The 22,169-nt window shown below is 48.3% G+C and overlaps 2 protein-coding genes across 6 annotated transcripts in view; one reads left to right on the forward strand and one right to left on the reverse strand.

The window, feature by feature from the left end:
* Positions 1–277, forward strand: part of Atp6v1c2 (ATPase H+ transporting V1 subunit C2) — a 39,592-nt gene extending 39,315 nt beyond the window's left edge. For all 5 annotated transcript variants that reach the window (XM_052745840.1, XM_052745842.1, XM_052745839.1 and 2 more), the window contains one exon: positions 40–277. In XM_052745840.1, coding sequence (XP_052601800.1) covers positions 40–129 — 90 coding nt within the window. In that variant the 3' untranslated portion in view covers positions 130–277. The remainder of the gene's footprint in view (positions 1–39) is intronic.
* On the reverse strand, positions 222–19,824 carry Pdia6 (protein disulfide isomerase family A member 6). The gene is made up of 13 exons (XM_052745845.1): positions 19,700–19,824; positions 15,781–15,922; positions 11,525–11,582; positions 10,662–10,788; positions 7,123–7,229; positions 5,782–5,912; positions 5,411–5,525; positions 4,594–4,734; positions 4,017–4,101; positions 3,844–3,916; positions 3,390–3,548; positions 1,812–1,908; positions 222–1,082 (listed from the first exon to the last, which is right to left on the reverse strand). The coding sequence occupies exons 1-13, from the start codon at positions 19,731–19,733 to the stop codon at positions 1,014–1,016; spliced, it is 1,338 nt and encodes a 445-aa protein (XP_052601805.1). The 5' UTR covers positions 19,734–19,824; the 3' UTR covers positions 222–1,013.
* Positions 19,825–22,169: the final 2,345 nt, after the last annotated feature.

The raw sequence follows: 22,169 nt of genomic DNA on the forward strand, positions 1-22,169 counted from the left end.
TTAGAAACGAGAACCATCTTGCCCTTGCTCCCCCCATAGGCGTCTGTGGAAATCCCTGGACTGCAGCTGAGCAACCAGGACTATTTCCCCTACGTGTACTTCCACATCGACCTCAGCCTTCTGGACTAGGTGGCCAGCCTGTCTCACTGCAGCCTCAGACCGTGCTCTAAGCCGGACAACCACGTCCTGCAGGATTCTGACTCACGAGATACTCACAGACGTTAGTTAAGAGTGTATTTATTTTTTTAAGTTACAATAAAATGCTCAGTTCTGAGTCTTTCCTTGTGTTTAACTAACTCCCAACTTTCTCCTGAGCGTTTTACATAGTGAGATGCCTGTAACTTGGTCCCCCACGAGGCTTTTGTCTTCGTGGGATTTCCAGTGGGAGATTAGTGAGAATGTTGAAAACCTGAGCCTGATCGTCACTGGTGAAGCCCGAAGACAAGACTTTGGGGCATGAAATGTGGTTTTCACTTGGGACCAAGTTATCCACACAGAATCACGTCCTTGCCAAAAGGTCTTGTCTTCATTCAAAAAAACATTTTTACGGGGAGGTGATGATTGATGTGATGTCGTCTGTTCATAGGGTAAGTTTTCAGGGCTAAACGTCAGACTCCAATTTTATGATGTGCCACTAATTTCATACATTTATCAGCTTTGTCCAAAATATCATTTTATTCTTGAATGGAAAAAGCCATTAATATTCAAACAAAAGAATCACATTTTAAAAACCCTATACATAAGAAACAGCCTCCAAGAACATTCAAGCAGCAGTCAGGAGGAGGGAAAAATGTTTCAACAGCCCAGTTTTCTTCAATATGCCAAAGAATAAATCCAATTCACTGCTACAATTCATAGAATTCTTCAGTGTTTTCTTGAGACGCCGAGGTTCACTGTTGCCGTTTCCAGTGGCCGGCAAGTACTTCTCGGAAAGGCAGACAGCTGAGCAGAACCTCACTGCTAGAAAACTGCCTGCTCCCAAGAAAAGAAACGTGAAGGCTGGGCTGCGGCCCTCACAACTCGTCCTTCTCCAGGTCATCAAGCTCCACATCGCTGAGGTCAATGTCATCCTCCACAGGAAGCTGAGACAGAAAGTGATGTTAGAGCCTCCAATGACCAACGGGTTCAACAGAAAAGCAAATTCCAGAGGATTCCAGGTTACAGCTTGGCTCTTGTACCAGTTTTAACACTGAGGGAAAACCAGAGAACTTGGACAAAGCGATGGGGGTGGGACAGGTGTAGGGCAAAGTCTCATAAGTGTAGCCTAGGCTGGCTTCAAAATCCTCCCACCTCAGGTTCCCACAGCTGACTGCAGACATGCGCCTCCCCTGGGCTTTCTGAGAGTTTTTGAAACAGGGCTCCATTCTTTAACCAGTCCGGTCTCAAACTCATGACAATGCTCCTGCCTTAGCCTTTCAAGTAGTGTAATGTGGAATTACAGGTATGAAACAAAGCTCCCGTGACCTTTAGACTCTGATTTCTTAAACATTTTATTTATGTGTACTGGTGTGTGTTTTGCCTGCCTGCATGTCTGCACCATATGCACGAAATGCCCAGGGAGGCCTGAGGGGGCCACTGGGTCCCCATGTCTGAAGTTGCACATGGCTGTAAACCACCATGTGGTTGCTGGGAACTGAACCCTGGCCCTGCCGGAAGAGCAGCCAGTGCTCTTAACTGCTGAGCCACCCCTCCAGCAGCTCTGACCAGGATTTTAGGAGGACAGCAGGAGCACAGCCCTCGGCCTGATGGTGGTTTTGTTCCCCTGCACAGAGACACACAAGCTGAGGAGAGAAGCCCTCACAGCCACTCACCTCGCCATCTTTGCCATCCCAGGGCTCTCTGGGAGTGATGGCAGGAAAGGAACCACCTCCCACAGGTGCTGTGGAGCCTCGTCCGAAAGACAGTTCCCTGGGGGAAGAATACCAACCACATCTAGATGTACTCCAGTCAACAAACAAACTGTCAAACACAATGTGTCCTGCACCCATAAAGTCAAGCACAACTTCTAAGTTGTTTCTTTAAGAAACAAACAAACGCACATTACTAGTGAGGTGAACAGTTTCAACTAACCCGAATGTAGATGCACAAAGCGCTTCCCAGTAAGACGTGAATATCTATACTTGAAAAATACTTGTAATCTGCCTACTCAAAATACTACCAGTGAGAATTCCTGGTCCTCTGGCCTCTGTCCGCTGCTGGACTACAGGCACCACCATGCCCAGCTCTAACTGGGTTTGTGAACACTGTCTTGGGGGGCATTTTTGTTGGTGGTACACTACTGTAGCCCAGGCTGGTCTTGAACTTGATCCCTGTCTCCACCTCCCGAGTGTGCAGACAACAGGCATGCACCACCGTGCCAGGCTAGAACCTGTCTTCTACGTTGGGTTCTTTAGTTTTATGCTACTTATTTTTGTAGAATACTTTTAAAAAGAACCATTAAAAAACAAATTCATTACTAAGCCGGGCGGGGGTGGCACACGCCTTTAATCCCAGCACTCGAGAGGCAGAGGCAGGCGGATCTCTGTGAATTTGAGGCCAGCCTGGGCTACAGAGTAAGTTCCAGGTCAGCCAGGGCTACACAGAAATACCTGTCTTGAAAAACAAAAAGATTCATTCCTCTGGGTTCCATTTTTACCACGCTTGAGGAAAATGTATAGTTTTACTTCACGTTTTACTGATATTAGAGGACTTACAGGAAGGTTTTTAATGCAACATCCCCTCACTGTTGTTTAGCACGGCACAACTGATAGTCTACAGAAAGCAACAGCCTCGGTGTGGCCCGGTCCAGGCACACTTACAGGACACACTCCACACGCTTACACTCCACACAGCGCCGGCCACCCACTTTTGTATCAGCAGGAAATTCAAAGCCCTCATTTCACATGGCAGCTGAGAAATAAACGAGGAAGAAAGCAGGAAGAGGAAAGACAAGTGACCTCTTCAGTCAATGCCTTGGATTTGCCCAGGAAATGACGGAGGGGTTGAGGAAGAGGTGACCAGCAGGGCAGGATGGAGAGCTCTGCAGCCGGCTTTTGAATGAGGAACCCATCACTTGCCCACAGCAGGAGGATCCTCATTTTCACACATTTCCAAGCCAAGGGCTTTGACCTGAGGTCAGGAATACCAAGTGCATACCAAGGGCGGGACACGACCTCCTAAGACCCCGCAGTTAGAACGAGGCCAGATAGTGTGCACTCTGACAAGCAGGGTGGGGAGAGAGAGCGGAGACGCACGTGGACGGACTGCCACAGGAGACAGTAATGATTCAAAAGCTCTATCTTCCTTATGTTTTAAATGCAAACTAGTTCCACTTACTACCTGGCTTACACACGACGATACAAACCAACAAAACCCCACAGATGAGACAATAAACAACTAAGAAAAGTTACCTGAGAAACTCATTAATGCCTTGCTCACTGAAAGACCCTTTGAGAAGAGCAAACTTCATCTTGCGTGCGTTGATGGCCGCCATGGCAGGGTACCCGAACCCTCCGATCCCCAGCGCGTTCTCCAGGTCATACTGAGCGCCAGCCTCCGTCCACAGCCACCTGGGAAAGCACACTGGCTTCAGGGTGGGGTGCTTTTGGGACTAGAATCTGAAGTTACATCCAAATCTTAGAAAGGAGTGCAGGACGGGTGCATGCTCAGATCCTACAAGGCTGTCCACGGAGTCACGTGGATTTCCTGTCACCTGAGCTTGGATTAACGTGCACACTCTGGGTCTCAGGGCTGGTAAGCAACAAACTAGTGACAAGGCACATGCAGGCGCACGCAGGCGCACACTGCGGAAGGTCTGCACCCCGTCTGTTCTCAGAGGGGAGAGACTCTGGGCTCAGAACTCACCCCCACATCTTTTTCTTGTATTTGTCAGCCAGTTTCAGAAGAACTTCCAAGTAGGAGTTTCTGCCTGCAGCCCCTGATTAACAGACAACAAATATTGAAGGTGAAATCGAGTCAGTTCACTCAGGAAGCACTCTGAGCAGCCAGCGGCCACAAGAGAACCAGCCTGTGCTCACCAGTGTCTAGGATGTGGGGCAGGACAGCCACGACACAGAGCTGGTGATCCTCGCAGGTCTTCTTGGCGACGTCCTCGTTGATGATCTGCACAGAAGACAGGGCAGTTGTGCAACACAACACTCAAGAGACTCCTTCCCCACGATCCTCCTCACACAGACATGCCATCTAGAACCCTCTAGAAGTGGGCGCCATCATTCATTCCTCGGCCACCTAAGCAGTCTCTGAAACTGCAGTCCCTGGCACAGGCTGGCCTCCACAGCTGTACACACAGGTCATACGTCTGTGCACAAGGTATTGACACAGTGTGAGGCTCCTGGTGTCTGTTTCCTCAACAGGCCGTGAAGACAGGAATGTGTTTCCCCTCTCGGTGCTGCTGTGAGACCCGAGAGCGTCTACGCTACAGGGCAGAGCTCCAAAGCCCAAGTGTGACTGAATCCACTCTGTTCTTTAGACAGTTAGGTAAGCTTTTGGCTCACAGTGTCAGTATTCTAATTCCAGACAGATATGAAAAGTAGTAAATTGAAAAGGGTTCACAGCAGATGGGAAACTTCCTCACCACCAGGGGGAGCACTGTACCTCGAGCAGCTCTGGAGGTGGGGCATTATCTGAGAACAAATCCAGGGCCCTGGACACTATGTCTGATTTCGTCCGGCCACCGTCATAGTCCACGGGAGACTCGCCTTTCTGAAATATCTTGATTGTAGGGAATCCTCTGATCTATTAAAGTACAACAACAACCATAATATTTAAAATGGAAAATTGAATAATAATAATAAACAACCCACAATCTTTTTGGTTTCTGAAAGCACTTCATCAACAACCCACAATCTTTATGGTTTCTAAAAGCACTTCACAGACATTTCACTATCACAAAAGTATGCTTTAACCAAGCATGGGCACACACCTGTAATCCCTGATTTTCAGGAGGCTGAAGCCAGGATCACAAGTTGGAGGCCACTCTGGGCCACTTAATGAGATACTGCCTCAAAAATAAATACTAAGTGCTGGGAACACGGCACAGTGGTGGAGCATCTATCAGTCTGGCTTAAATCATCAGAACTGGGGTGGGGAGAATGAATTCCCAGCTGGAAGCACAGTCAGAAGTTCTTGTTCTTTAATTGTGGAGTTCAGTAGACCCCGTCCAAGCTCTGGGCATTTAAAACACTGTGCATACATACTCTACAGCAAGAGGATCAACTTTCAAACCAAGTGGCGTGATGGTGCCCAAACCCACAAGTCCTGAGTTCCAGACTCCATGGCTAGGGACACCACCTCTCCATCTACAAACGGTTCAACGTCTCCCAGCCTCCTTCAAAGGGCGGCCGGGAGTCAAACGGCTGCTGAAATCTCGAGGATTTCTCTAAGTAAGTAAACGAGCCTCCACCACACTCACCCCGTATCGGCTGGCCAGAAGCTGGTTCACGGTGGCGTCCACGGCTGCCAGCTTCACCTTCCCCTTCGTCTGCTCCTTCACCTCTGTGGCTGCAGCAGCCCACTCCGGCTCCAGGCTGCAGAAACACATTTTCAGAGTCCAGTGAACTCACACAACAGGTCCTTACACTGAGCTGTACACTCTGGCCTAATCCCTGTTTTATGTCACACTTCAAACCCATCTTGGTGGCTTCACCAAAGGGATGATGCACCTGTCCCCCATCTGGACACTAGCCAGTCCCCTGGTTGAATCTGGGAATAACACAGTTCACAGCTGGATGGCTATACAGGAAGTGTCGTGACTGAATGCACTATTTGGTCCAAGGCACTTACTTTTTGCAGTGTCCACACCACGGAGCATAAAACTCAACCATCCAAACATCTTCACTATCAAGGACATTCTTATCAAAGGTGTCATCCGTCAGCTCTACCACATCCTTCTTACTTGAACTATCACCTCTGCCCTGTACAGTAACATTAAATGTTAAACTACTGCCCGGCCAAAAATGGACACTACTACTGCAAGCACAGACAAAACAATCATTTTACAAGGTAGTCAAGTTTTCCATTTGTTCATTAGCAAATAAATGAGAACAGTTATCCAATATGACTGAACTGGGAGCATTCCTTAATACAACTTTTGCTAACAGTCTTATTTTGAAACAATTCCTGCCACATTTAGTACAACTATGATCTGCCTTGAATTCTTCCACCTGCTATTTTTATAAAGAGCTCAAGTACCCGACAGCATGGCTGAATGCAGACTCTGGCAGATCGGTCTGTGTAGACACAACTGTTTCTACATTTTCCAATTTGAAGTCCAGATCATTTAAGACAGCTCACACTAGTGTTTCGTCTTCCCCAGGCCTGGCACACAACAGACGAGTAAGTACTCGGCCTCAAACCTACACCCCTGGACCTGAGTTTTCTCCAGGCAAACCTATGGTGCTGTTCACTCTGCTGTGCTGCTGTCTGTCACCAGGCTAATCGCCATGGCAGGGGCCAGGTAAAGATACCACCTCTCGATAGGCCTAAGACTACAGCTAGTTTTACTGGCCTCTTGAGGGGTGGAGAGCCATTTTATAAGTAACTTCAACACTTCATTTCTAAGGATGCATGGGCATCATAGTCAAGCTCCACAAAAGCATGTAAAACACCAACTCTAGAACAGAAACTTGTCTCTCTTCATCTTCCTCTTCATCCTGTCTGTGTTCCAGACTCACTGCCACAGACACAGGCCAGGAGCTCTTGCAAAGGCAGTCTGGAAAGTGAGTCCAGGATTCTATTCTCCTCTTGGAAGAGGGAAGGTCATGAGATCCCAGAGCCTGCCGCCCTCAGCATGGAGCTTCTGAACTCTCTGTAGTTCTAACAGCCCATTCCAGCTTAGGGCCCAAGACACTATCTGGGAACCTCCTTCTCAGACTGTGACAAGATGCCCTGGGACTAAGTAGGTTTGCCATGTAACTCCAAGGATGGCAATGAACAGCTGGGTAGAGATCGTACACTCCTGTAATTCCACAACTTGGGAGGTAGAAGTAGAAGAATTTAAGGTCATCCTTGGCTACAGTGAGAATCCAAGGATAGCCTAGGTTATATGACACCCTCTGTAAGGAACACACACATTCAAGCAGAAGACCAAGACACACTAAGACAGGACCATACATACAGCCTTACCTGTTTTCCAGAACTGTATCCACCACTCCGCCCAGCGAGGCGATCCTTCACGAGCTGGCGCAAAGCACTGAGGGCAGCATCTACGATGGCTTCCCCGGTTCTGCCACCTGTGGGCCAGCAAAGGAGAGTCAAGGGAAGGCAGGCAACCCCGGGCTGGCCTTCTGCGTAAGTGCCTCTCGTGCGCCTGTGAAGACTTGTAACTCCACATCTGTCAGGCAGCTGACGGTGATCGGGTCTCACATGCACTCACTGCGGAGCTCATCCCAGAATGCACTCTGCCCTAGACTTCCCACTCCGAATGCCAGTGTTTACAGTTCCCTAAATCCCTCTGTTCACTGTCTGGAAAACCACAGCTTCTAAGGAGAGACTCTCAAGTTTACTGAATGGACAACATGGACATGGAAGAGAGGCTTAACAGCTCGTCAGGAAGACAGGAAAACTTCCCAAGTAGAGGGGAGAAAGCCAACACCATCTTTTCTAAGACACACAGTAGACAGGGTGTGTGGGAAGAGTGGAACATGAGACATGGAGAGTAGACAGTGTGTGAAGAGTGGAACATGAGACATGGAGAGTAGACAGTGTGTGTGAAGAGTGAACATGAGACAGGGAGAGTAGACATTGTGTGTGTGAAGAGTGGAACATGAGACATGGAGAGTAGAGAGTGTGTGTGAAGAGTGAACATGAGACATGGAAAGTAGACAGTGTGTGAAGTGTGAACATGAGACATGGAGAGTAGACAGTGTGTGAAGTGTGAACATGAGACATGGAGAGTAGACAGTGTGTGTGTGAAGAGTGAACATGAGACATGGAGAGTAGACAGTGTGTGTGAAGAGTGAACATGAGACATGGAGAGTAGACAGCGTGTGTGAAGAGTGAACATGAGACATGGAGAGTAGACAGTGTGTGTGTGAAGAGTGAACATGAGACATGGAGAGTAGACAGTGTGTGAAGAGTGGACATGAGACATGGAGAGTAGACAGTGTGTGAAGAGTGGACATGAGACATGGAGAGTAGACAGTGTGTGTGAAGAGTGAACATGAGACATGGAGAGTAGACAGTGTGTGAAGAGTGAACATGAGACATGGAGAGTAGACAGTGTGTGAAGAGTGGACATGAGACATGGAGAGTAGACAGTGTGTGTGAAGAGTGAACATGAGACATGGAGAGTAGACAGTGTGGGAAGAGTGAAACATGAGACATGGAGAGTAGACAGTGTGTGTGTGTGAAGAGTGAACATGAGACATGGAGAGTAGACAGTGTGTGTGTGAAGAATGAACATGAGACATGGAGAGTAGACAGTGTGTGTGTGAAGAATGAACATGAGACATGGAGAGTAGACAGTGTGTGTGTGAAGAATGAACATGAGACATGGAGAGTAGACAGTGTGTGTGTGAAGAGTGAACATGAGACATGGAGAGTAGACAGCATGTGTGAAGAGTGAACATGAGACATGGAGAGTAGACAGTGTGTGAAGAGTGGAACATGAGACATGGAGAGTAGACAGTGTGTGTGTGAAGAGTGGAACATGAGACATGGAGAATAGACAGCGTGTGTGAAGAGTGAACATGAGACATGGAGAGTAGACAGTGTGTGAAGAGTGAACATGAGACATGGAGAGTAGACAGTGTGTGAAGAGTGGAACATGAGACATGGAGAGTAGACAGTGTGTGAAGAGTGGAACATGAGACGTCTCTGAAGCCAAGTAACTCATCAAGGCATCTCTTCTATTTTGCTCAATTCAGTGGTTAGGATCAACTCAATCCTAAGTAACCACCTCAATAAAGCTCAGAGAGCAGCCACGCTGCATGAGACCCAACAGCTCAAAACCACAACCAAACCTCAACCACACAAGAAGACAGTAAATGTGAAGTCTATCCAAAACTACAGACCCAAGACCCCAGAAGAGCAAGGTCAAGACATGACTTGAAACCTATTAGGAGTCTTAGATCAGCTTAAAGAGGGAACTCTCAGAAGTGCTCAGGTAACTGAAGGGCCAGACCCAACATGAGAGCAGCCTTCCGTTCCTACTGCAGACAGTTCCACGTTCGAGCCAGTGTCCTTGTCCCTCCCGCCCTTTCTACAGTTATACCCAAGCAGAACTCATCTAGGGAAAGAGGGTTCTCCCAGTGTGCACCAGTGTTGACCATCTTTCCATTATGGGCCATATGCATCCAAGTGCTATCTACCTTTGAGACCACACTGCCTTCTGCAGCCACTCAGCTCTGCTGTCCTGGCGCACAAGCAGCCTGGCCAATGCATAAAGGCACAGGCCCGGCTGTGTCCAAACACCTTCCTGAAGGCAGCTGAGAAGGCTCAGCAGGTGGAAGTGCCGGACACCCGGCCAGACAACCCGAATTCAGTCTCTGAGCTCCACTTGGCAGAAGGTGGGAACTCCTGAAAACGGTCCTATGAGGTCATGTGAGCACTGAGTCCACACGTGCCCCAAGACATACGTGTAATAACAACAACCTTATTTATAAATAAATACAGCCGCAGCAGAATGCTCTAAGCATTCTGTTTTTGTCAAGAAGCAAAACTATAACCAGTTATCATTTCAAAGCGAGGACAGACATGTTTACTCTGGAAAACAAAACTCATCATCAAGAAGAAACCAAGCATCCAGGACTTTGTCTCCAAGGATTTTGACCTCCAAGTCTGGAGATTTACCAAGTGGACTGGTACCTATACCAAGTATGTGTCTCCTATCTTTTGCATGTACTATTTTAATTACACTCTGGTTGTCTGGGCAGGCTTCGGTCCCTCTTTACAGAAAAGCAGCAAGGCCAGAGCACTAAGTGGACAGGAGGCCCGAGCCTGGAGAGGCGGGCCAGTTACAGCAGGCCGTGTGTGTCTTGAATTACTCTTCAGACCCCACAGCCCTGGGCCCTCCCCAGGGCGAGTCTGACTGGGATGCTCCTCCTCAGCTCACTGGTACTTCTGTTCACAGGTGCAACCTTCAGTTACTTTATGTCATATTTAGCAAATCCTTAAAACTTTAGCCAAATCCACCATAATGTAAAAATTATGCTCAACACTTTCATTAGGACCACGATCTGTCCCAACGCATCAATTCTGATTAGATATTGTTTGTGTGTATGTAGGTCATGATCAACTGAAGACCTTGCATTGTGCTATTTGGAATCTGGAGTACCCATTATCAACAGCTCCTGACACTAGTAGCATTTCATAGTCAATGGCATACGCATTACTGCATAAACCATGCATGTTTGCCAGACTCCAATCTTTCAGTAAGGGGAGGAAAACACAGATCTTCATCAACTATTAAACAGCTGTAATGAGAAAGGCCTGGAGGTAAAAACGTGCGGGTCTATAACCACTCTGAATAATTCACATGCGTGCACACATGCATGCATGTACCCCTGCACCCCTCTTTACCTACAAGCTAAAGCTCTAGGCTTGGAGGAGGCACTAAGTGTGGTATGCCATCACAGAGAGCAAGGTTAAGACACTGCAGGAGCCAGGCTAACTGGTTCCACAAAGTGTCGCTTACAGGGGAATGGGGGAGGGAGAGTCCTCACCCTGATAATCTTCTGGCTTGTTTTTGTTAGCTCCAAATATCTTGATGGTAGGAAATCCCTGGACGCCGTACTGACCTCCCAGGGACTGGTGCTTATCTGCATCAACTGCACCGACTTTGACAACATCCTGAGGAGACACAGACAGGTTACCTCCTTTTCCTACTCCCAGAACCCCGTTGGACTCAAGTACACAGGTAAAGGGCTCAGTGAAGTTACAAGGACCACTGAGGATTTTAGCCCTGAAAACCAGGAGAGAATTTAAGTTGTCCAATGGGAGAAGGGCAAGTCCAGCCAGCAGGGAGTGTCTGGGGGAGGAATGGACACCAAAGCCTTCAGAACCAGCATGGCTAAGATAATTATGTACTTTAGCTTGGAAATGGACAGAATAAAACCAGACAACATGAGAAGTAACATCTGCCCCCCACCCCCAAGGTATCTGACGGCACAACCAGCACTCAGGACTTCACCATGCAAATTAACGTCCAGTGTGTACTGAGCCCATATGTGGTGATATATTGTGTACCCTAATAAAATTTGCCTGAAGATCAGAGAGACAAAGGAACAAGCCACTGCCACATCTCACCTCTAGGACTCGTCAGCCTGAAAAGGCTTCAGTTCCTGTCTCCTCATGCCTTATATACCTTTCACTGCCCAGCCATCACTTCCTTCCTAGTGCTGGGATTAAAGGCATATGACTCCCAAATACTGGGATTAAAGGTGTGTGCCACCACTGCCTGGCCTCTATGTTTAATCTAGTGGCTGGCTCTGTCCTCTGACCTTCAGGCAAATTATATTAGGGTGTACAATGTATCCCACCCACATGCAAATGAAACACAGTGAGGGAGGCCGTCTCAGACACTCACTTTCAATGCAGTGGCTGCTTTCTTCCATTCTGGTGTTAGCCTCTGGCAATGACCACACCTGCCGAGAGATAAAACACAAGTAAGGTGACAGTTACCCTTTGACCTTCAGTTCATAAAGCTGACCAGAGGCCCAGTGACTGCACTCAGGACAGGCGTTATTGCACCATCACTTGCTGACCACCTGAACACAGGGGAAACCCTTTGTTTTCCAGGCACTGATTCCGTAAAACCGAACAGAACCTACTATAAGCCAGACAGGCAGCACATACCTGTCATGACAGCACTTGGGTGGAAGAGGCAGGACCACTCACTTCAAGTTCAAGGCCAGCCTGGTCTACACAGTGAGTTTTAGCACAGCTAAGACAACACAGTGAGATCCTCTCCCAAAGCCCAAACAAAACGTGCTGTGAAATATAACAACGCGGCATACTGTATGATAGGGACAGAACCCACTTCTAGGATCCAATAAGGCATGGTGTAGAGACAGAACCCACTTCTAGGATCCAATAAGGCATGGTGTAGAGACAGAACCCACTTCTAGGATCCAATAAGGCATGGTGTAGAGACAGAACCCACTTCTAGGATCCAATAGGCATGGTGTAGAGACAGAACCCACTTCTAGGATCCAATAGGCATGGTGTAGAGACAGAACCCACTTCTAGGACCCAATAAGGCATGGTGTAGAGACAGAACCCACTTCTAGGATCCAGTAAGGCATGATGTAGAGACAGAACCCACTTCTAGGATCCAATAGGCATGGTGTAGAGACAGAACCCACTTCTAGGATCCAATAGGCATGGTGTAGAGACAGAATCCACTTCTAGGATCCAGTAAGGCATGGTGTAGAGACAGAACCCACTTCTAGGATCCAGTAAGGCATGGGTAAGTGCACTGTTCCTTCTTACTGCTGTGTAATGCCCACGGCACGCAGACCGTGTAGTTTACCTATGGACAATATGGTGCGTATTTGAAAAAGGTTTTTCTCGGCTCTTCTGCCTAGGTCACGTTCACAAAGGACATCACTGGACCTGTGTAAAGCTAGGACAGGCCTTCACTACCTCCACTCTAATGATCAGATAGAGACTGGCAAAGGACTTGATTCCAAGGCTGGCCCGCCTGTGCCACTGCCTTCCGAAGTGAGCCACGCCCCACCAGGCTCCCACAGACACCATGTCACTGATATTCTAGAGGGACCTGAACTCAGCCCCAACGTTTAAGCAAGGTTATTTTGCGGTAGGTAGTGCCTTGAGTTGGTGCTGTGACATATTTATATACACATTTATATACGCTTTGCTGCTCGGGTGACACAAAATACAGAAGTCAGATATTCACAAGGCTTAGTTAGGTTTCCATTTCTCTAAGAAGGAAGGATTCAAATTAAACAGAGGGCACACACACACACACACACAATCTGATGCTAGGCACTAGGAACAGACCAAAGGTCTACATAAAAATGAATTCATGGGCTGGAGAGATGGCTCAGAGGTTAAGAGCACTGGCTGCTCTGGCTCAGAGGTTAAGAGCACTGGCTGCTCTTCCAGAGGTCCTGAGTTCAATTCCCAGCAACTACATGGTGGCTCATGACCATGTGTAATGAGATCTGGCGCCCTCTTCTGGCCTGCAGGGATGTGTGCAGACAGAACATTTATATATAATAAATAAATAAATCTTAAAAAAAAAAAGAATACATTTTTGCTAACCTGCAGTAGAAACTCAAAAGTTCTTTCTATTATAAATGGAAACATCCCACAGTTGATGAGATTACTACTACTTAATGGCTTCCTCAGCTATTTTCTTAACATTACAAATGATCATTACAATTGCTGGAACATTCTAGCATCATTTACGTGTACAACAACTTTAGAATTACATAGTTGTTAGACTTGCTGATGACTCTTGGTATCTATTAGTCTATAAAGAAGTACAAGTTGAGTATCTATTATCCTGAAATTGTAAACCCAAGAGTGGGCATGCAGCTCAGTGCCTAGTGTGAGCAAAGCCCTGGTTCAACTCCTGGCACTGCCAAACCGTACAAACCAAACCAGCCAACAGGAAACCGTTTGAGCGCTACATGACATCCAGTCCTGGGTTTCTGAATTTTAGTTAGAGATGTTCACTGGGGAAAAGCTGTGTAAATATTTCAAAATCTGAAAAACTCCAAACACCCCTGGCCCCAAGCACTTTAGACAGGAGCACCTCAATTTGTCCTCTATTATGTAGGCTCTGTCCCTTCAGTCTTTGAGTCTCACGGAGTCCAAAGGCGGATGCTGAACTTCTGATCCTCCCATGTGTTCTTCTTTTTTAAGAACAGGTTTTGCTATGTAGCCCTCGAACTCCTCACAATCCTCCTGCCTCAGCTTCTGGAGTGCTAGAACTAAAGGCATGTGTCCTTATGCCTGACTCTGTCTGCTCTATTCACCCTCTAAAGCCTTTCCTCCATGAAGGAATCCAAGGCTGTCCCTGGGATGTTAGAACCCAAGCATAAAAAGGCTGAAAGTGATTGTTCCAATTAGACATTTTTTCAGAACATTATGCATAAAACTGCCAGCATAATCGTTACCTACCACATCCAGAACCTGCCTTTGAAATCACACCATCTGTTTAAGTTTCACAGGGAAGTTGCTTGCACTGTGGCTCTCAGAAACAAATCAACTACCCACGACACAGTGATAAGAAGCCGAATGTGCAAAAACACCTCACAGAGCCATGGCATAACTTAGCAGTCTGCACAAGTACTATTTGCCTATGCTAATTCAGATGGGCTAACCACAGAATCCAGCAACTGGATTTAAAAACCTTTAGAAAACAGTCAAAGCATTAAAAAGAGCCAGATTCGCAATGTGTTGGTATGAACGTTTAGCACTGCCCCTGACTTGCTACACTGACCCTGAATAATGTGCTGAGAAGCAGTGCTAAGTTTCTAAACTGTTTCAGAACCCACAAAAGAACTTTCAGGGGGCACTTCCTAAAACACACCCACTCAGGACTTCAGAATCTAAAGGTAAGGATTCCGTAAGAGCCCAGGTCTGGTGGCCCAGGTCTGGGGTCCCAGCTATTTGGGAGACTGAGGCAAAGGAACAAGTTCAAGGAAGGCTTCCCTGAGATTTGGAAGTGAGTTCAAGGCCAGTCTGGGCAACATGATAAGAACCTGCCTTAAAAATAAAGTTCATGTCAGCTCCTGTGGTGGTTCAAATGAGATGCTCCCCACACTCATGGGCACTGAACACTCAGGGCCCGGTTGGTGGCGCTGTTTGGGCTGGCTCAGGAGGTGCAGCCTTGCGTGAGGATGGTATCACTGGGGCAGGCTTTGAGAGCTCAGACTCACACGGCTCCTAGTTGGCCCTCTCTGCTGCTCCAGCACCATGTCTTTGGTCTGCCGCTCTGCTCCACCACTACGGACTCTCCACTGGAACCGTAGCCCAAATAAACTCTTCCTTCTCTAAGTTGCCTCAGGTGTGGTGATTTACCACAGCAACAGAGAAGTGACTGAGAATATCCCTTCCTGACGCTCACAAGATGCTGTTCACTTGAATGTTCAACCCTGTTAGCTCACGTGCAGACATGCAGCTGGTAGTGAGCTTCTCTCGGGGTCCTGCATTCTGCTGCTTACAGCCGCCACAGCCCTGTCACATTCTACAGTTCCCAGCGATGCATGCGTCTCTGCCTTCCTTTTCATCACACGCTTTAACTAGTAAGCGTGCAACACTGCATCTGTGCATGTGTCACAGCCCAGGTCTCCTTCCACCACGTGGGTCCCCAGAGTTACACTCAGGTCACCGCACTTGGCGGCAAGCACCTTTCCCACTGAGATGTCTGGCCAGATCATTCCACAACTGACGCAGTCTCCATTGCTTTCAAGACACCTGACATGTGCAATCGAGAATTCAGTCTACAACTATTTGGACATGGTGGCACAGATCTGGAATCTCAGTTCTCAGGAGGCTGAGGCAAGAGCATATACATTCTAGGCCAGTCTGGGCTATATAGCTCCAAGGTTCCAGACCAACCTACACCACACACAGGACACCTGCACACATGTGCACATACACACATTTAAAAACAGCTGGGCATGGTGGTGCACACATTTAATCCTAGCACTTGGGAGGCAGAGGCAGATGGATTTCAGCAAGTTCAAGGCCAACCTGTTCTATATAGTTCCAGGTCAACCAGAGCAAGTGACCTTGTCTCAAAAGAGCAAAACCAATCAATCAATCAATCAACCTTTAAGAAAAGCATAACTATTTTACAATACGTACCATGGAGCATAAAACTCCACGAGCCACAGACTATTGCTCTGAATAACTTCTCTGTTGAAATTTGATGGCGTTAATTCAATGACATCGTCACTAGAGGAATACAGACCGCTGACTGCCAGAAAGAAGGTACAGCTCACCAGACCTGGACAAACGACAAAACACAGCAGTGACAGCACAGTCCACAGCAGAGGATCTTCCCCAACCCGAGGCCCTCACAGAAGAGGACGGCCTGGGCTGCCCCTGCCCGTGGGTCCTTCCTGTTGCAGTGCTGGGCAAGAAGGGCATGGGCCACTCAAAACCACGATGGTTGCCGCTTCCAATTTCAAGGGAAGCACTTGATTCTTCAGGGCTAGAATCTAGGAAGCATTCTCATTTTGTAAACAAGCAAACCCCGGGAGAAAAGGCCACGGACAGGCAATGCAAAGACACCAAGTGGCAGAGTGAATCTCTAACTCCTGTTTCCAAGTTGCTGGTTAAGCAGGCCTTGGCACAAATAAACAGACATGTTATTCAAGAACACTGCATCTGATGGAATCCACTTTTATCTAAAGATTCGACAGTAGGGGAGCTGGCTCAGTGAATTAAGAACACTCGCTATGCAGGCACGAAGATCCGAGTTCGTATCCTCGGTGTCCACATGAAGAGCTGAGCGTGGCTTTCCGTGCCTGTGACACCACTGTGGGAGAGGGGAGGGCAGAAGGACGCTGGGCGCTTGCTGGCCAGCCTAGCTGAAAGGTGAGCTTTTATTAGTCAGTGACCCTCTCTCGAGGAATAAGGCAGACAGTGAAAGAGGAAGACACTCAGCATGCCCCTTTGGCCTCTGCATGTGCAGGTACAGGCTTATACATCTCTACACTCAAGAGAATGCACCACATGCCCACATCACTCACACTCACTCACACACACACACACACACACACACACACACACACACACAGCAGAAGGGAACTACTGAGAAAGAGGAATGGGACCAGAGGGAGAGGGAGCAAGAAAGGATAATGGGGTGTGTGTGTGTGAATATGACCAAAGTACATTATGTTCACGTATGAAAATGTCACAGGAAACCTACTATTCTGCACAGTTATTATGTTCGATATAAATGTCTTAAGAAGTATATCGCAGGCTGGAGAGATGGCTCAGAGGTTAAGAGCACTGGCTGTTCTTCCAGAGGTCCTGAGTTCAATTCCCAGCAACCACATGGTGGCTCATAATCATCAAGAATGAGATCTGGTGCCCTCTTCTGGCTTGCAGGGGTACATGCAGGCAGAACATTGTATACATAATAAATAAATGTTAAAAAAAAAAAAAAGTATATCGCATTTGAGTTATAGATGGGGCCAATATTTAGGAACTTACAAAATAAAAGTGGCCTTTACTAAGAGTGATGTCACACAAACCAAGTATGGAATGAGACAGTTAACATGCTCCCAGAGGACAGCAGGGACGGCTGAAGCTGGCTACTGCATTTAATGACCAAGTTGTCTGTGAGCACCTAGGCAACTGTGACAGTGAAATAACCAGCAGCCAGTGGGCAGAGGATGGGAGGAGAGGAGGCAGTAAGTCTAGAGAACACAGACAGCTCTCTATATGAGTTTCGTTATGCGGAACTGGAAAGAGCAAGCACCATGTGGGGTAGAGGAAAGTTTCAGTGTAGAGATGGGCAATGATCTGTGTGGATATGTATGCATAGTGGAAGAGGGCAAGGACACTGAAGATCTCAACAAAGTGTCCTAAGTCAGGACGGGAATCCAGAGTCAGCGACAGAGGAACCCTGGAAGGCCTCCATCTAATTCACAAAGCAGGACCGGCTCAGCCACTGGGGCTGCTCCCTCAAACTACTATCCACAATGGAAGCCATCAGCCACATGTGGTTACCCCAAACCGAGAGCTTCTCCAAGGGTTAAAAAAAAAAAAGCATACTGGATTCCAAAGACTTGGAGAAAAAATAGAAACAAATTTTATTAATATTTTTCATACTGAGTATGTGCTGAAATCATGACGGGTTAAGTACAGATGAGTGGGGGCTTTAAGGATAGGATGCATGCATGAAGACAGAGCCACAAATAGGGACAGCTAGGACATCATTAGGGCACCTAATCCAACGGGGTTGCCACCATAAATGTGGTCATTACGTAAAATTAATTTGAAGTACTGTTACCTCTTCTGCTTTAGTTATGGTTCCTAGAAAATTTAGGATTAAATTACATACAGAGTAATGTATTTCTATTGGATGGTGCTGTTCGGCAAAGAGAACAGTAGAGCTTGGCTCCAGAGTGCTGGGATTAAAGACATGTGCTACCATGTCCAGTGAGTTCTAAGACTTTACAAGAAGTTTATCTTGTTTATGAAATTGTTATGAATTCATACTTGCTTGATGCACTAAGTCCCGTGAAAACTTCAGATCTGGGAAAAATCAGAAGTTATGGTCACTTGGTACACAAAGTCGCATGGACTGTTACCTCCAATACAACATTAGAACATTGTTGCAATCTACTTCTGACTGAAGATCCTCCAAAGTTTTACACTGTGTAGGTCTTAGATCTTTGATAGGATGTTTCTACTGGGTAAGCTATCTGTTAAGGGAAGCTCTTGAGAGAACTAGGCAAAGTGTAAAGACAAAAGTCTTAACCACAATGTCTAAGAAAACAAATTGCCCATGCAAAAGAAATGCCTTACTGAGGTATGCAGTCACCGTCGATCTCTGGGGATGCCTGCAGAGGACATGCATTCTCTCTCCCCTGCTGCCCTAATGGCCAAGGGAAGCAGAACCGCCCAATTCTCCCTCAGTCTACCACTGATGCCTTCAAGATGATCTAACAGGGTCAGGAAAGATCAAACACACTGCTCTTTCCATCTGCTCTCCATGCAACGTGCTCCTCCTCTGGTGGGGGCTGATTTACTATGGCAGAGGAGGTCAATGCCAACCCACCAAGTTCTGCTTCCCGTGGCCACTCTACACAGTGACAATGAGTACCGCCAGGAAACAGAACTCCAGGAAACAGGACTCCCGGGTCCACACTCCAGGCATGCAGATGGTTTTGCCATCTGTGGCTTCCCATTCAATCTCCGTAGCCGTTAAGGGTGTTATACATTCACGCCTGTAACATTTCTGCCTGGCACCCGCCTGCAGCAGGGTGTCCAAAAAAAAAAAAAAGGCTGACTACCTGACTGAAATAATGAGTTAATTGAGAGGATCATTCTTTCACAGCGACTCAGGGGGAAAACCAGAGATTAAATCTTTCCCTCTTCTCTGCTCTCTACAGTAACCCAGCAAGTACTTCTTAAACATGTACTACCGCTCCTGGGGTGAGCACGGTTGAAAAAAAAAAAAAACCTGTTAAGAGAGGTAAGAAAATAAATATGCTCCGGGTCACAGGGTCGCAGACAGTACATGAAGGGGGGTGGGGGGAGTGCAGGGACTCAACTCCCCTACTGTCCAGCAAGGATCTAGGCTGCGTTAGTGATGTCTGAGACTTTAGGGCCGCGAACAAAAGCCAGCCGGGGAAGGAGGGGACCCCCAAATCCACCCATTGGGTCGCTAACCATCATTCCGAGGCACCTGAGTGGACCTTCAAAGGCATTAAAGTAAGTGCTCAGGCGCCACCGGCGAGGCCTCCCTCGGAGGGCACTGCCCACCTTCGGTCCGCATCTCAGGACCGGCCTCTGCTACCCCGCGTCTGAAAGTGAAGGCTGAGCTGGACCGGTGGTGGCTCGCACACGAGCTGAGCAGAGGCTGCGAGTCCCCGACTCCCGGGGCCTCCTGCAGAGGGCTCGGCCGGGCCTCTCCCGCCCCGCCGGCCGAGAAGTCCCCAGGCCGGCCCGGGACCCCGTTCCCTCCTCCGCTCGGGCCTGCTCCACGGCCCCGGGCCCTCCGGCCGCCCCCAGCCCGGCCGGGCTCCCACCGCAGGCCCACGCTTACCGAGCCCCAGGCGAGCCATGCCGACAAGCCGCATCCCGTCCGCGCCGCCGCCGCCGCCGCTTCGGCTCTGCCGCGCCCACGTCCCGCCCTCGGCTTCTAGCGGGCGGTGCGCCGGCGCGCGGGGGCGGGCCGGAAGGGCTCGCCGCGCCGTGGCCGCCGCTCATTGGTCTCTGTGGACTTCGCTCGCCTGCACGGCCAATGGGAAGCGGCCGGGTAGAGGTTATCGGTTTGGTTCCCCCCCCCCCCCCCCCAGTGGGACCAGGGACGAGCGGTGGAGCGGGGCGGGGCGGGGCGGGGCGGGGCGGAGCATGAAGGGGCGGGGCCAGAGCGTGTCCGGCCCTGTCCCTGCGGGTCCCCCCCCCCCTTGTCCCCCTCTAATTTTTCCTGGGCTAACTGAAGAATCCAGGGCTGAGGTCTTCATTTCTCTTTCCTCTTTGCCTCTCACGTGGCTCCTTCCAGCCCTCACTCCTTGACCTGTCTCTTTATGTTGGGGAAATAGCCCCGGGTCCTCAGTGTCTTTATGATCTTATTAAATGACATACTTATTCCTTCGTACCCGGACTGAGTGTTCAGTGAAAACCATTTGCCGAGCTTATTCTGTATATGGCAGCATCATTCCCCATTTCTTTATTTTGTTAAATTGACTGCAAAGCCTGGTTCACTGGCGTGACCCCCCCAGACCCTTAAACAGCAGGGTTCGTCGCTCTTGACAGTAGGGGTTAACGTGTATCACCTGGCCGAGAGTGCTTTGCAATATTTACGAAGGTGTTCGAAGGATAACAGGGTAAGACATAATTAAAAATAATGGCTGGGGATGCAGCTCTGTTGCTAGAGTGCTTACCTGCTATGCGTGAAGCCCTGGAGTGGATCTGGGGCACCACAGAGACACATCATGGTGATTGTGCTGACTAGTTTTATGCCAACTGGACTCAAGCTAACGTTATCTGAAAGGAGGGAACTTCAACTGAGGAAATGCCTCCCTAAGATCTAGCTGTAGGGCATTTCGTAGTGATTGATGGGGGAGGGTCCAGCTCACGGTGAGCAGCCCGTCCCTGGGCTGGTGGTCCTGGGTTCTGTAAGAAAGCAGGCTGAACAAGACATGAGGAACAAGCCACTAAGCAGCTCCCCTCCACGGCCTGTGTCAACTAGACACAAACTAGACTCACCTGGGAAGAGGGGACCTCAATTAAGGAAGTGCCTCCATCAGTATGGACAGTGCGTATGTCTGTGTGAGCATTTTTAAATTATTATTATTGATTGATAATCCATGGAGGAGGAGGGCCCAGTTCACGGGAGGCTTTGCCTTCCCTGGGCAGGTGGTCCTAGGCTGTACAAGAAAGGTCATTGACCATGAGCTGGGACACAAGCCAGGAGGCAGGGTTCCCTTGTGGTCTCTGCTTCAGGTTTTGCTTCCAGGTACCTGCCTTTGTGTCCCTGGACTCTAACCCAAATTAACCCTTTCCTTTCCAAGCTGCTTTTGGTCAGTGTTTTTATCACAAACAGAAAACAGGCTGCCTCCAGCCTTTCTGTGCCAGGTACTGTGGGAGTCACAGCCGCTGGCCAGGGAGCACACAGTCTACACAGAGGCCAGGGAGACAAAGGCACATTATACTGTTGTGTTCCTGGGTTCTGATTCAATGAAGACCCTGGTACCATGGAACCCAGCATTAATCTTTTTTTGTTTGCTTGCTTCTTCACTGTGGTAAAATGTACACACAATTTGTTGCTTTGTGTTTTTTCACAGTGCTGAGTATTAGATCCAAGTCCTCACACATGTTAACACGCACGCTGCCACTGAGTACCAGACCCAAGACCTCACACATGCTAGCATGCACTCCACCACTGAGTATCAGACCCAAGTCCTCACATGTGCTAGCTAGCACGCACTCCGCCACTGAGCTCCGCCCCAGCTCCTCACTCACAGTGTTCTGCAGCCATCACCAGTATCTACGTCCAGACTTTTTTATTCTTCTAAACCAAAATCCTGCCTATCAGAACTTTCCATTCCTGCCCCTCCTGGTCATCATACTTTCTAGCTTATAAATTTGGCTAAAGTGAGTGCTTTGTACGAGCTGGATCATTTCTGTCCTTTTATATTCTAGTTTATTTACTACACACAGCATGACATGTGTAGGCTGCCGTACCTGTTTTCAAAGTTTCTCCATAGTGTAGCGTGTGTTAGAGTTTCATTTCTTCCTAAGACTGAATGCTTTTCCATTACAGGGATGGGCGATGTTTTCTTTATCCATTCCTCTGTTGATAGACATCTGGGGGCTTTTTGCCTTTCAGCTTTAATACTGCAAAGAGCATTGATAATATCTTTATTCTTTGGGAATATAGCTGGGAGGTGCAATTTCAGGCTCCTGTAGTAATTCTGTGATGGACATGAGAGGAATTATTACAATATTTTCCACAGGCGTCGCTCCACTCGATACTCCTGCTCATAATGTATCATTTGCATCCTGCTCCG

The sequence above is a fragment of the Peromyscus californicus genome, unplaced genomic scaffold, assembly GCF_007827085.1.
Source record: "Peromyscus californicus insignis strain IS unplaced genomic scaffold, ASM782708v3 Scaffold_1__1_contigs__length_55948999, whole genome shotgun sequence".
Taxonomy (NCBI): domain Eukaryota; kingdom Metazoa; phylum Chordata; class Mammalia; order Rodentia; family Cricetidae; genus Peromyscus; species Peromyscus californicus.

Coding starts and splice junctions, on each gene's coding strand:
- Pdia6 (XM_052745845.1), bottom strand. CDS start 19,733: ATGCGGCTTGTCGGCATGGCTCGCCTGGGGCTCG. Junction 11,583..15,780: donor GTGGAGTTTTATGCTCCATG/GTACGTATTGTA, acceptor ATCTCTCGGCAG/GTGTGGTCATTGCCAGAGGC. Junction 4,735..5,410: donor TTCTGGCCAGCCGATACGGG/GTGAGTGTGGTG, acceptor GTACTTTAATAG/ATCAGAGGATTCCCTACAAT.